The following is an 11,772-nucleotide window of genomic DNA, read 5'->3' on the forward strand; positions in this document are numbered from 1 at the left end:
AAAAAGTGCCCTTATAACTTAGAGTTTTATGTTTTCTGATTCTAAAAAACTTTACGGGGAAATTTTAAGACATCAGGTTTTGGAGGAATTGTGCGCGCAAGCTTGAATTCTGAAAAGTCTCTTTTCAAGTGGTTTTTGGCTAATAACTAGGTTTTCCTATGACTTATTGTAATTTATTTTAGCACCAATCGAATCAGAACAATATTTTGCATCAGAATACACCCTCCATGTAAGGAAAACAGTTCATTTTCACTATTTTAGTTTTTTTTTGCCATGAAATCCAATTATTTCATTTTTCTCACTTTACCCCCCCCCTTAAGCCGATTTGAAAACAATTCAATCTCTTCAGTCTATTTCAAGCCAATTCAAATTGAATTCAGGAGTTATTTACCCCTTGTTTGTACCTCTTTTATGATTCTGTCTCATATTCTAGTTGTTATGTACAATTATTTTAGTTCCATATATCTTGCCTCTGGGGACTCGCAAACTTCCTTATCATTTCTCTTCAGAGTGTCATCTCAAGCCATATCCAAAATTGTGCTGGAGGTGACTACAGTCATTTGGGCAGTTTTGAAGAGGAGGGTTTTTCCTCAATTGACCGAGGAGCTTTGGCTGAAAACTGCTGCTGAGTTCTAAGTTATGTGGAACATACCACATTGCCTGGGCGCCATTCATGGCAAACAGGTGTATATCAAAGTATGCACTTCACATTTTTGTCAGCACTTTCATTCATTGAAAAGTACTGAAATTTGACATTTCTAACAATATTTTGATTTGTTTCAGGCTTTCTCTCACTCTGGAAGCAGATTATTTGGGTACAAGAAGAGGCATTGCATAACATTCATGGGTGTGTCCAATGCCAAACATCAGTTTTTGATTGTAGAGTCTGGGGCAAGTGGCAAGAGGTCAGATGCCAACATCTATTACAAGAGCAATTTTGCTGCCAAGCTCCGCCGGAGAAACTCAACATTCCTCCTCCTTGCCCTGTCGATGGGCTCCCCAATGATCTACCTTTCTTCTTTGTTGGCGATAATGCGTTCAGAAAATATATTGAAGACTTAACTTGCAGTATTACAACTGAGTTCAAATGGTATGTTTAGGTTAAAACATATCTATTCTTTTTTATGTAAAATATTTTTTTAGTATTGTCTAAACTGAAGCATTTGCTTTCTCTTATTCCCTTAGGTCAGTGCTGGAAGTAAACGCAAAGGTACTCTGAAGGCTTTACGCTGTCTTTAGAGTATGAGATGAATGTCGCAGTCCTTCTGGTCCTCATCGTTCAGATTATATATTGAAGCCTTTAGTTGCAGTATAACAATGGCATGTTTAACTACTGAAAAGTCTAAGTTGAAACAACCCCACCAACATTTCTCAAATGTACCATTACAAACTTACTTTTGATTCAGAAAAGCATAAAAACTGTGGTCCAGTTTTAGTACGATCTGCTCTTATTCTTAAACGCTGCAGGCTACCGAGAAACGTTAACTTCGGAACGCGTCACACACCATCAAATTCTCTGCATTCTATTCTGCAATGCTTTTTAAATTTGTAGAGATTGATTTTACTTATTGGAGTGATTGTCAGTATTGTTATAATAATTTCAAGTTTAGCACAAATGCTTACATCTATCTATTGTGATTTTTCTCACCATTTTGTTTACAATTACTTGATTTATGCATCAAAGTTTCCAGAAATTGGAGAAAAATTAATATTGAGTTGTAACTTTAATTTTCGTTCTTTATCAAATAATAAGTATGTGATAGTTACAATATCGTTATTGTTGTAAGTACACCCTGTATTTTACCCAGCCAACTCCCCCCCCCCCCCCCCCCCCCCCCCCCCCTGCATCAGACCACGGGGACCACCACATCGCGAAAATACCACATACAATCCTGTGGTCACCACAATAATCCTGTGGCGGCCACAGGATCCTCTGTGGTGACCACTTAAGAGAGTGTGTGGTCGTTCTGTGGTTTGTCGTCTGTGGTTTTTTAGCCCGCCCTTCTGCTTTGAAAAAGCTATCCAGCGGGCTTATGCAATGCGATGTGCAATGAGATGTGCTAGAGACTTCAAATTTTCAGGGTATCTTAAGGTTCACTCCTAGAAAACGAAACGCCTATGGCAAATCCTGGCAACCAACCCTAAAGGGCTGAAAGGGGGTATCAACAAAAAGGGGGTAGGTCAAAAAAGTCAGATTTTTTTTTATTACCTTCTAGAGGGTACCTCGTCAAAGTAGAGCCCTTTGGGCGAAAATTTCGTCCGTTTTGATCTAACGTTTACCGTTTGGGCGCTAGAGGGAGTTTCTCTCACAAAAGTGGCCTAAAAATAGGGTAAACCTACCTAACATGGATCAGGTACCAAACATGGATCATTTCTCTTTGGCGGGCCCTAACTGCCGATTGGGTTGACCGATTTCAAAATCTCAAAGTTTACCGCGTAGTCGACTATATTTCCAACGGAATGTGAATGTACATTTGAATCTGCCGCCCCCTGCGCCGCCACTGGCTCGCGCTCGAAAACACCCTGCACAACAGCTGACACCAGAGAGCGCCCAGAGACCGGGCGAGAGAGGTGGGTGCATTTATTTTCTGTTTGTGAGCGAACTAGTGAGTAGAATCACTTCCCACTCGGTGTGGACACGTTTTAAGGTATGCCCTTTCAGAAAATGAATAGTTTGAACCTTGACAGTCCGTACTTTAAAAACGCGGGTGGGGGTGAAAACATGGAATTTTTGGTCTTGGCCCCAGTAACCTCCCACATCGTTCGAGTGTTTTCTTTCACTCACATCTTAGTATTTCTTCAAAAATGTAAAAGCTACTATTGTCTTGGGTTCAGCCTATGATGTTGTATTTTTATGTGCATCTAATTCACCTGCTGGTTTGTTATGTTAGTGTTTAATATTCATTTTTAGTCATATTCTGACAACTTTGTTTTGTTGCAGACTGCAATATGGCGACCTATCGTCGGTTCAAACCAAGTGATTTAGATCTGGCTTTGAATGCTATAAGAAATGCTGGCATGAGCATTAGGAGTGCAGCAAAGAATTATGGCATTCCTTATGTGACATTAAACCGTCACTACAAAGGTGTCACAAAGACATTCATCCCTGGAAGACGGCCAAAGCTTCTGGAGTTTGAGTCAGAGTTGAGAGATGCTGTTGTAGTGATGGTTGATATGGGCATGGTGCTTCAACACCACGTCCACGTGTCCACTCGTCCACCCCGTGTCGGCGGCGGTCCCCTGCCCCGCCCCCGACCCGGACCATTTTTTTTGGTGCGGGAGGGTCTCCTTGGTGAGGGATGCTGGGGAGCAGGTAGCGACGCGAAAATCTTGTCGAGGAACAGCGGACCGGGCGCTAGAGGCTTTCGCGTTTTGCGCTTTAGCGCACGCGAAGACTAATAATCGACTAAAGTCAATAATCGTTAGAATTCAATAATCGTTGAAAGGTCAATAATCGAAAAAAGTCAATAATCGACCAACGTCAATAATTGATGTTTCATTTCGATTTTCGATTATGATAATCGAAATCGACCCTCCAAAAAAATCGTCAATTACTAAAATAATCGAATCGAGCTTTCGATTAATCGAAAAATCGCACAGGCCTAGCTTCAAAACAAGATGTGAAGGATCTAGCAGTTCAGACAGCTCATAAAGCTGAACGGTCTCCTTTTAAAGGTAAAAAGGAAGAGCCTAGTGATCGTTGGTACAAGGCTTTCATGAAACGTCAAGCGCTCAGCCTTCGTCAGCCAGAGAACATGTCAGCAGCTCGTTTCCGGATGGCAACTACACAAGTGAGAGATGAATTTTTTACGAAGTTAAAAGACGTATATGATAATTTATTACCACTGGGTCTGAAGGCTGACCAGATTTACAATACTGACGAGACAGGACTTTGCGTGGTTACCAAATCCGGAAAAGTAGTTGCCCCCAAAGGTTCAAGAAATGTTCGTGCTCGTTCTGGTGGTGAGAGAGGTGAAAATATTACTGCCATTGTAACAGTCAATTCCACAGGCAATCACATCCTTCCACCCACTCTTATTTATCGAGGCAAGTCATTGAATTTTGATTTAACTGATGGTGCACCTGAAGGTACTATTTTTGCTTACTCAAAGAAAAGTTTCATTGACTCTGAATTTTTGTTGACTGGTTTCAACGGTTTATTGATGCCCTGCCACCTCCTCGGCCAGTGCTTCTGCTAATGGATGGGCATGCGTGCCATATCCAACTTAAAATTATTGACATGGCTCGTGCCAACAACATTCATATTTTATGTTTTCCACCCCACACTACTAGTTACTTGCAACCCCTTGATGTGGGTGTGTTTAAACCCTTTAAATCTGCTTTCTCTCAAGAGTCTACCAAACTTATAAGGAGAAATAAGATTAAACAAATTAATAGATACCAAGTAGCCCGTGTTCTTAACCCAGCATGGGTGAAAGCTATTACACCTGCTAATATCCAAGGTGGCTTCAAGGGATCTGGAGTATGGCCTTACAATCCAAATGCAATTCATCTCCCTGGTAATTATATTTCAGATATAATTTGCTGACTTAAGTAAACCTTTGGAATAATTCTGCCAACATGTTGTTTTTTTTGTTTTCCTTTTAATGTTAGGTTTGGAATCTAACTCAAATTTAACACCCACTTGTGACCAAACACCCCCTTCAGGTTCTGCCTGTTCACTTGACTTGGACCGAACTCCATTACTTCCTGTGCCAGGTTGACTAATTTATTTTTCTCTTTGATATCATTGTTGTGTTTTTAACATTTGGAGTTATGATAATTGGGCAAACAGTTTAGTAGAGAATTAGTACATAATCTACTTGTATTTATTAATTTTGAAAATAAGTTAAAACATTTTTTTTTATTTTTTTATTTATAGGGAGTGATGTTGAACGCAATCCACAGGCTTTAGCACGGAAAAGCCTGTTCAGATTTGCACACCATAATGCTGTTTCTACAACTAGGAGTAAGTTTTAATTTAACAGTTATAGTATTATTGTTATGGTATAATAATGCACTGTTAGTTATTTAAAAAATACATTTATATTTTCTTTGCAGGTTCAATAGAGAATGAAACTATTAATCCAAGGCCACTTCGAGACATTACTGAAAGTAATCAGGGGACTCCAGTTGTTGAAGCTGTTAGAAGCCTACTGCAGCCATGTGAAGAAGTTCCGTCCAAGCCCTCAAGGAGAATCACTGTATCAAGGCTCATAACCTGTGATGAATTTAGAAGAGAACTGGTGACAAAAGAAGCAGAAAAAGAGAGAAAGGAGAAAGAAAAAAGAGACAGGCAGGACAAGAGAAAAAGAGCTGCAGAAACAAGCAAACCAGTAACGAAGACTACAAACAAGAAGAAGAGGAAGAATGCAGAACCAGATTTATCTGAGTGTGACAGTCCTAGTGAAGTAGAGGACATCAGTAGTGAAAGTGAAGCAGACAACAGTGAAAATGAAGATAATGAAAAATGTGGGTTGTGCAATGGAAGCTTTCAAAATGATTTTAACGGGGAGCAGTGGATACAGTGCAAGGTTTGTAAGACATGGTTTCACATGAAATGTCTTCGCTTACAAGATTATAATCCAGACTTTGTCTGTGAGGAGTGTGTACTTTAATAGTCTTAACCAGAAAGTGATACTTTTTATTATATTTTATTTTAAATGGTTACCAGCCTTAGCCAGAAAGTGACATTTTTTCTATGATATGATACTTTAAATCTTCACTATGTTTAGGTGACAACATTTGTGATACTTGATGCCATAAAATGTATTTAATTCTAATATTACTGGAATCTTATATCGACACCTGAAAACTAAAAGGTCGGCATTCACAGCGGTCGCGTATAACGTCGTTCTTCGGGGGCATCGCCTATAAGGTCGTTTCTCCCAGCGCTCGCGTAGAACGTCGGGTCTCGTGAGGGTCGCTGAGAATGATCGTAAGTCGCATTTTTGAGAGTTTTGAGTTATGTATATTTTCGGAAACTAGATTTTTTGCGCTATTTTTCTGAGGAAACGGCACATGGCTATCTATAATATTGACGGCGATAATCGAAATCTAAATTAGGGACTTTTGTGGAGTCTGGTGTCGGTAGGCAACAACAACGTCGTAGTTCGCGCCTTCCCATCATGCCCTGCGATGATGTTTGTGGACGAGTCGGGTAGCCTAGAGTATCGAATGAATTTTGTTTCGTGATGTGAAGAAAAATGTGCGCGTTAAGATCTCAGTGGTTAGCCACGTTAAAGAACAACATTCCAAAACCACCTGAACTACCAAGTGAGCAAGGTGCGTACATTTGTTGTCATGAAAATACTGATGACCACAGAATTAAGGTTATTTGTCGATCTTAAACCAATGTAGCCGCATCATAACCTGTTGATGTTCTCATTTTGTTGACTCTTTGGCCATAAAAAACATTCTATTACATGCTGCAGTCGGTATTTAACTTGTTATCTTATATTTTTCTCTATTCTGGACTGATAGGAGGAAATTCGTACTTCGTTACGGAACAATTTTACGAGTAATGTTTCTGGAGGTTGCTTTGATGTTGCCAAAGTTCTTTCATCATTCACACTTCTTTAAGTACATTTTTGCTAGCCCTCTATCATTTGGGTCCAATTTTATCTTGTTTTCCAACAGCATGTCATGGCTCCACTTATTTTCATTCAGATTTGTCAGTTTGGTTTCATTGGGAAACTAATTTAGTATCATACTACATACTTGTATTAAAAGCAAATATTTTAGTGTATTATTATTATTGTTTATATCTTACCCACATCAGAATGAAAGGAACATACTAACCATTGTCTTTTTGTTTACTTTCTCAGTTCCTTCAAATGAAAGGGTTGAACGTTGGGTGAGAAATGCACCTAGTCCTATCCCGGAGAGCGCTTGTCCTTCAGTTGACGAAAGCGCATATGCTGATTTTGATACTGAATTATCAGGTAAGAAAATGTTAAGAAACTATGCTTCAATTAATCCGGTACGAGCAGATTGTTCAACATTTCAATAGATCTTACTAATCAGGACCATTTTCTTGTGTGTGTAGCTGCAGGAGTAGAGACGACACCAGTAGCATATCAAATAACAGATAAATCAGATCCAATAAGAAAAACTAAGCAACCAGGTAAGATTTCTTCATTCTTAACTTAAAACCATTTATAAAATCATTCTTTTGGGGGGAACTTTGGTGTTTGATTACTGAGTTTGTTTTTGTTTTAAATTTAATTTCAGATTTAAACAATAATAGTTGTGATGCTGAAGAAGCCTTCAATACGCCAACATCCCCAACAGTTTTATCTGCTGATTTATCCGGAGGAGATGGTGTGTATTTCTGACCGTGCAACCCAGTTCCAATTTTCTTTGTTTCGTCAAAGTATTTAACTATCTAAACCGTTTTCTTTTTGTAACTTTTTTAACTTATTTACAGAGAACAAAGATCCAAAGAAAACATTTTTAAAGGCCAAAAGGAAACTTTCTTATAATGTAAATACCTTAAAATATCAACAATTTCCATCCAAGCAAAAAGCATCTGAGTTTAAGACTTCCTTAGGCTCTCCATCTTCTAAAAAGTTATCAGCTACAAGTCTTCAAGATGTACCTGAACCTAGAGAGTGTAAAAGTAAGTTCTGAAAAATATTTTGATTCACTTTAGGAGCTCCTATGTTTGCCTTCTTTTGTTAAATATATTCCTATTTGTTTCAGGAAACAATGATACTGCTGCTAGCCCTAGAAGGAAAGTTTCCTTTCTTACCAGAACTCCTTTATCTGAAAATCAATTTAGCAGCCAGACTCAGAATAGTAATGTACCACCCTCTCCATCTAAATTCCATGGATCTCCAAATAAGGCTTTGTGTTCTCCAGGTGCCAAAAGAATACTCACTGCAAGTCAACAAGGCAATCCTTATGCAAAAGAAAGAGAAAGTGAGTGCCCAGGAATGTTTTAAATGTTGAGGTAATGGGTGTATTTCTGCTAATATTTCACATTTTATCTTATTTCATTTCTTAATCTTTTACAGAAAACAATACTAAAAGGGACCCTCGTAGGAAGCTTCCTTTTTCAGAATCTGCACACCTGGCATAGCTCAGTCTTGTAACAGTGACACTGAAATTCTAGGGACACCAATCACAAGTGTTAAAGGTAAAATCAAGTCCCATGGTAATCCATTTTTTCTTTCACTACTCATTAGCAAATAATTTCCAAAGTTAGCAGTTTTTTATTTTGATGAATTTCTGTGTCACTTGTGTTCATTATTCTGAAAAGGTTAATAATGTTTATTTCTTTTAATGATTCTATTATATCTTGCAGAAACATCCGTAGTGCCCCTCACCACAGAGCTGATTTGGGATTCTGCTAAAGCCAATGCTCTAAGTACCGAAAGCTCCAGGTCATTACCAAAGCCTACTCCTCGACATAAAGATAGGCCCGTTCCATCTCCAAGGATTTCTATAGAGACAGAAAAGCCCATTCCATCACCAAGGTCAGTGAGTCAACTAGGAGAAAGACCTATTCCTTCTCCACGTACTTCACTTCAAAAGGAAATACCTGTTCCGTCACCAAGGGCATCTATTCAGTCCCCTCCGCAGAGTAAGAGCTTTACAACTATTGCAGTATATCTCTTCTTAAAAGCATGTAACCAGCTATTCTGATGTTATTAAGGCGGTTTCTAATGAAGAAATATTTTTCTTTTCAGGATCTAACTGTCTTCCGGATACTACTAAGCCAAGTCTTCTGTCCACTAATGAGGATATTTCACCTCTAAAATCTTGTTTGTTGGATTCAAGTACTACACAGCAGCCAGTTTTATCCTCAACTACTGATTCTGTGAGTCAAGGTAGAGTCTCTTTCCATATTTTTAGAGGTTCAAGATTTGGCAATGCATTTTTTTATTGTGTGGCATGAACAAGATAGAAACTTTGTGATTTTACTCATTTTTATTTTTATTTTTTATGTTTAGAAAGTGCTCATGGCCCGGTGCCTTCACCCAGACAAAATGTCCAAATTTCTGATGTCATAAATGGTTTGTATTACTAGCAACATTTTTATTGGTATACCTGTTGTAGTATAGTTTATCAAAGAATGTACTGTAAACATTTCTGAATTTCTAGGTGAAATCAATAATGCACAAAATGTGGAAGAAATGGGAATCTTATTGGATTTAGAAGATTATAACAATTTAGTGGATGATTCGAATCCCTTAGCTTTATCTATTGTTGATGAAGATATTGTGTTGAATATTCTCAATATTGATGGTAAGTTTATTCCCTAATTTTTCTAGTGAGGATTTACGTGAATTTATACAAGTTTAAAATTGTGTAAACTATTAGTCCTTTCATTTCAGATGAACAGGCTACAGCTTTAGGTTTGGAAACTCAGGCTAATTTAGAACCAACTAATGAAAAAGAAAATAATATAGTCAATGATAATGCAAAGAATACAAGAAAAAAATTGAAGCACCAATCAAAACAAGATCAGATTAAGGCATTGAGAAACAAAGGTTTGGCTCATGTGAATGTGAAGGGAAAACCAAAGGAAGCAAAGACTATGGGTGGTCCATGTGAGGATTGTCGTTTCAAATGCCCTACAAAGGTTAATGAGGAGGATAGACAGAAAATATTTTCGAGCTTTTGGGCCATGGGAGATCACACTAGACAGCAAGACTACATAAAGGACCACATACTTCGTAAAGATCCTGCTGTTCATTTCCCTGATTCAAAGCACAAGCAAAATACCATTAAGTATTTTTTTGTTATTGATGGAAAGATGACATTTGTTTGTAAAACTATGTTCTTGCAGACTTTCAGTATTTCTGAAGCCTGGACTAAAACAGTAGTGAAGAAATTGAAAGCAGGCAATGGTCACGTAATTTCACCTGATATGAGAGGTCGTCACAACAAGGTTGCCCCCGAAGTTCACCAGAAGAATACAGAGAATGTTGAAGAGCATATTAAATTATTCAAAGCTGTACCATCACATTTTTGTCGAGCAAAATCGCAAAGGAAGTATTTACCAACTACTTTGAATATAAGCAAAATGTATCGCCTGTACAGGGTATGGATGTCTAAAGTGAAGCCAAATGATCAAGTGAAGGCTGAGACGTTCTACAGATCTGTCTTCAATACCAAATTCAATCTTGGTTTCCATAAGCCTAAAAAAGATATGTGTGATATGTGTAGTGTTTTTGACTTGTGTAATGCTGCTCAAAAAGCCAAATTACAGGAAAAGTTTGACATGCATCTTAAACATAAGAATGATGCAAAAGTTGCTCGCAAAGCTGATAGAGAATACGCTCAAGAAAAAAAGGACACTGTGTGTTATGCAATCTATGACTTACAAAAAACATTGTGTGTTCCCAATCTTGACATTGGCGAAGTTTACTACAAGCGGAAGTTATCCATGTATAATTTCACAATCTACAATGTTATTGAGCATCAAGGGTTTTGTTATACTTGGAATGAAAGCGAGGCCAGAAAAGGTGCAAATGAAATTGCAACAAGTGTTCTGCTGTTTATTGAAATGATGGCAAACAGAGGAGTGAAAGAAATTATTTTCTGGTCTGATAATTGCAGCGGACAGAATAAGAACAAGTATTTGTTCAGTATGTACACCCATGCTTGTGCTAAGTACAAAATCAAGATAATCCACAGGTATATGGAGAAAGGTCATACTATGAACGAGGCAGATAGCATGCATGCAAGAATTGAACGATTCTCCAAATTCAAGTCTGTATATGAACCATTTGATTGGATTGACATTATCAAAAATTGCAAGGTTAACGGAAACAAATATGAGTTAACTGAAGTGGGAGGACAAATACTTGACTTTCACCCTCTAGCAGACAAGTACCAAAAGTGGACGCACCAAAAAGCTAAATGGCGTTCTGTTCGTGAAATTATTATTGATAGTGAGACTCCTGGTAAGGTAATGTTGAGGCATGACTTGGGCAACCCTCAACAAATGGAAATAAAAATTACTTGCAAAGTGGGACGTCCAATTAATCTGAACAGCTTTAAATTTCAACATGCTTATAATAGCCCTTTGGAATTGGACAAAAATAAGCTGAAAGATTTAGCAAGCATGTGCAATGACTTAATTATACCATCTAATAAGCATGCATTTTACCTTGGACTGGTGAACTTCCCTGACTTGTCCAATCCTTTGGCTTTAATGGATGAAAGTGAAGACGAAGGAAATGTTGAAGATGTAGGAAATGATAATAATGAAGATTTTAACTGGGAGACAGACAGCGAGAATGAGGAATCTGATTACGAAGAACAACTACAGAATCTTCAGAGGCCTAGAGGTCGCCAAGAAATCTTATCTGAAGAAAGTGATAATGAGAGTGAAAATGTTGATGATGTAGATGGAAATGACGAGGCTGAGCAAGGTAAAGAAAATAAAGCCAATGAAAGTGATAATTTTGAATATAATTTGTGATAAATTTGATCTCTCTTGTTTTGATATTTTATTCTTGACAGCTTATTATTTGTTGTGATACATCACCTAGTACTATAGAAGCTATAGTAGTCCATTGTTTTACTTCTAATTTTACCATGCTATCATTCCAAAAAGTAATTTTAGTTTGTAGCTTTAACTCTATGCATAATAAAAACTATCATTTTGACTGATCTAACTCAAATACACTCCTAATTTTTTTCCTGTTCCTCCAAAATACTGTGCTTGGCTTTTGAATTAGTTAAATCATACTACTTTCTCCCCGTTCCTTCAGAATATTAGGCTTGTCTTATCTGAATTGATCCAAACATACTACT

The 11,772-nt window shown here is 37.8% G+C and overlaps 1 protein-coding gene across 1 annotated transcript; it reads left to right on the top strand.

The window, feature by feature from the left end:
• The first annotated feature begins 8,906 nt into the window (after positions 1-8,906).
• Positions 8,907-11,766, top strand: LOC127749229 (uncharacterized). Its single transcript, XM_052266559.1, has one exon. The coding sequence runs from the start codon at positions 9,545-9,547 to the stop codon at positions 11,435-11,437; it is 1,893 nt and encodes a 630-aa protein (XP_052122519.1). The 5' UTR covers positions 8,907-9,544; the 3' UTR covers positions 11,438-11,766.
• The last annotated feature ends 6 nt before the right edge of the window (positions 11,767-11,772 follow it).

Source organism: Frankliniella occidentalis, unplaced genomic scaffold (assembly GCF_000697945.3).
Source record: "Frankliniella occidentalis isolate FOCC.00 unplaced genomic scaffold, Focc_3.1 Scaffold40, whole genome shotgun sequence".
Taxonomy (NCBI): Eukaryota; Metazoa; Arthropoda; class Insecta; order Thysanoptera; family Thripidae; genus Frankliniella; species Frankliniella occidentalis.

Bases quoted from the DNA above. Each gene is read 5' to 3' on its own strand.
- LOC127749229 (XM_052266559.1), top strand. From the start codon at position 9,545: ATGGGTGGTCCATGTGAGGATTGTCGTTTCAAATGCCCTACAAAGGTT.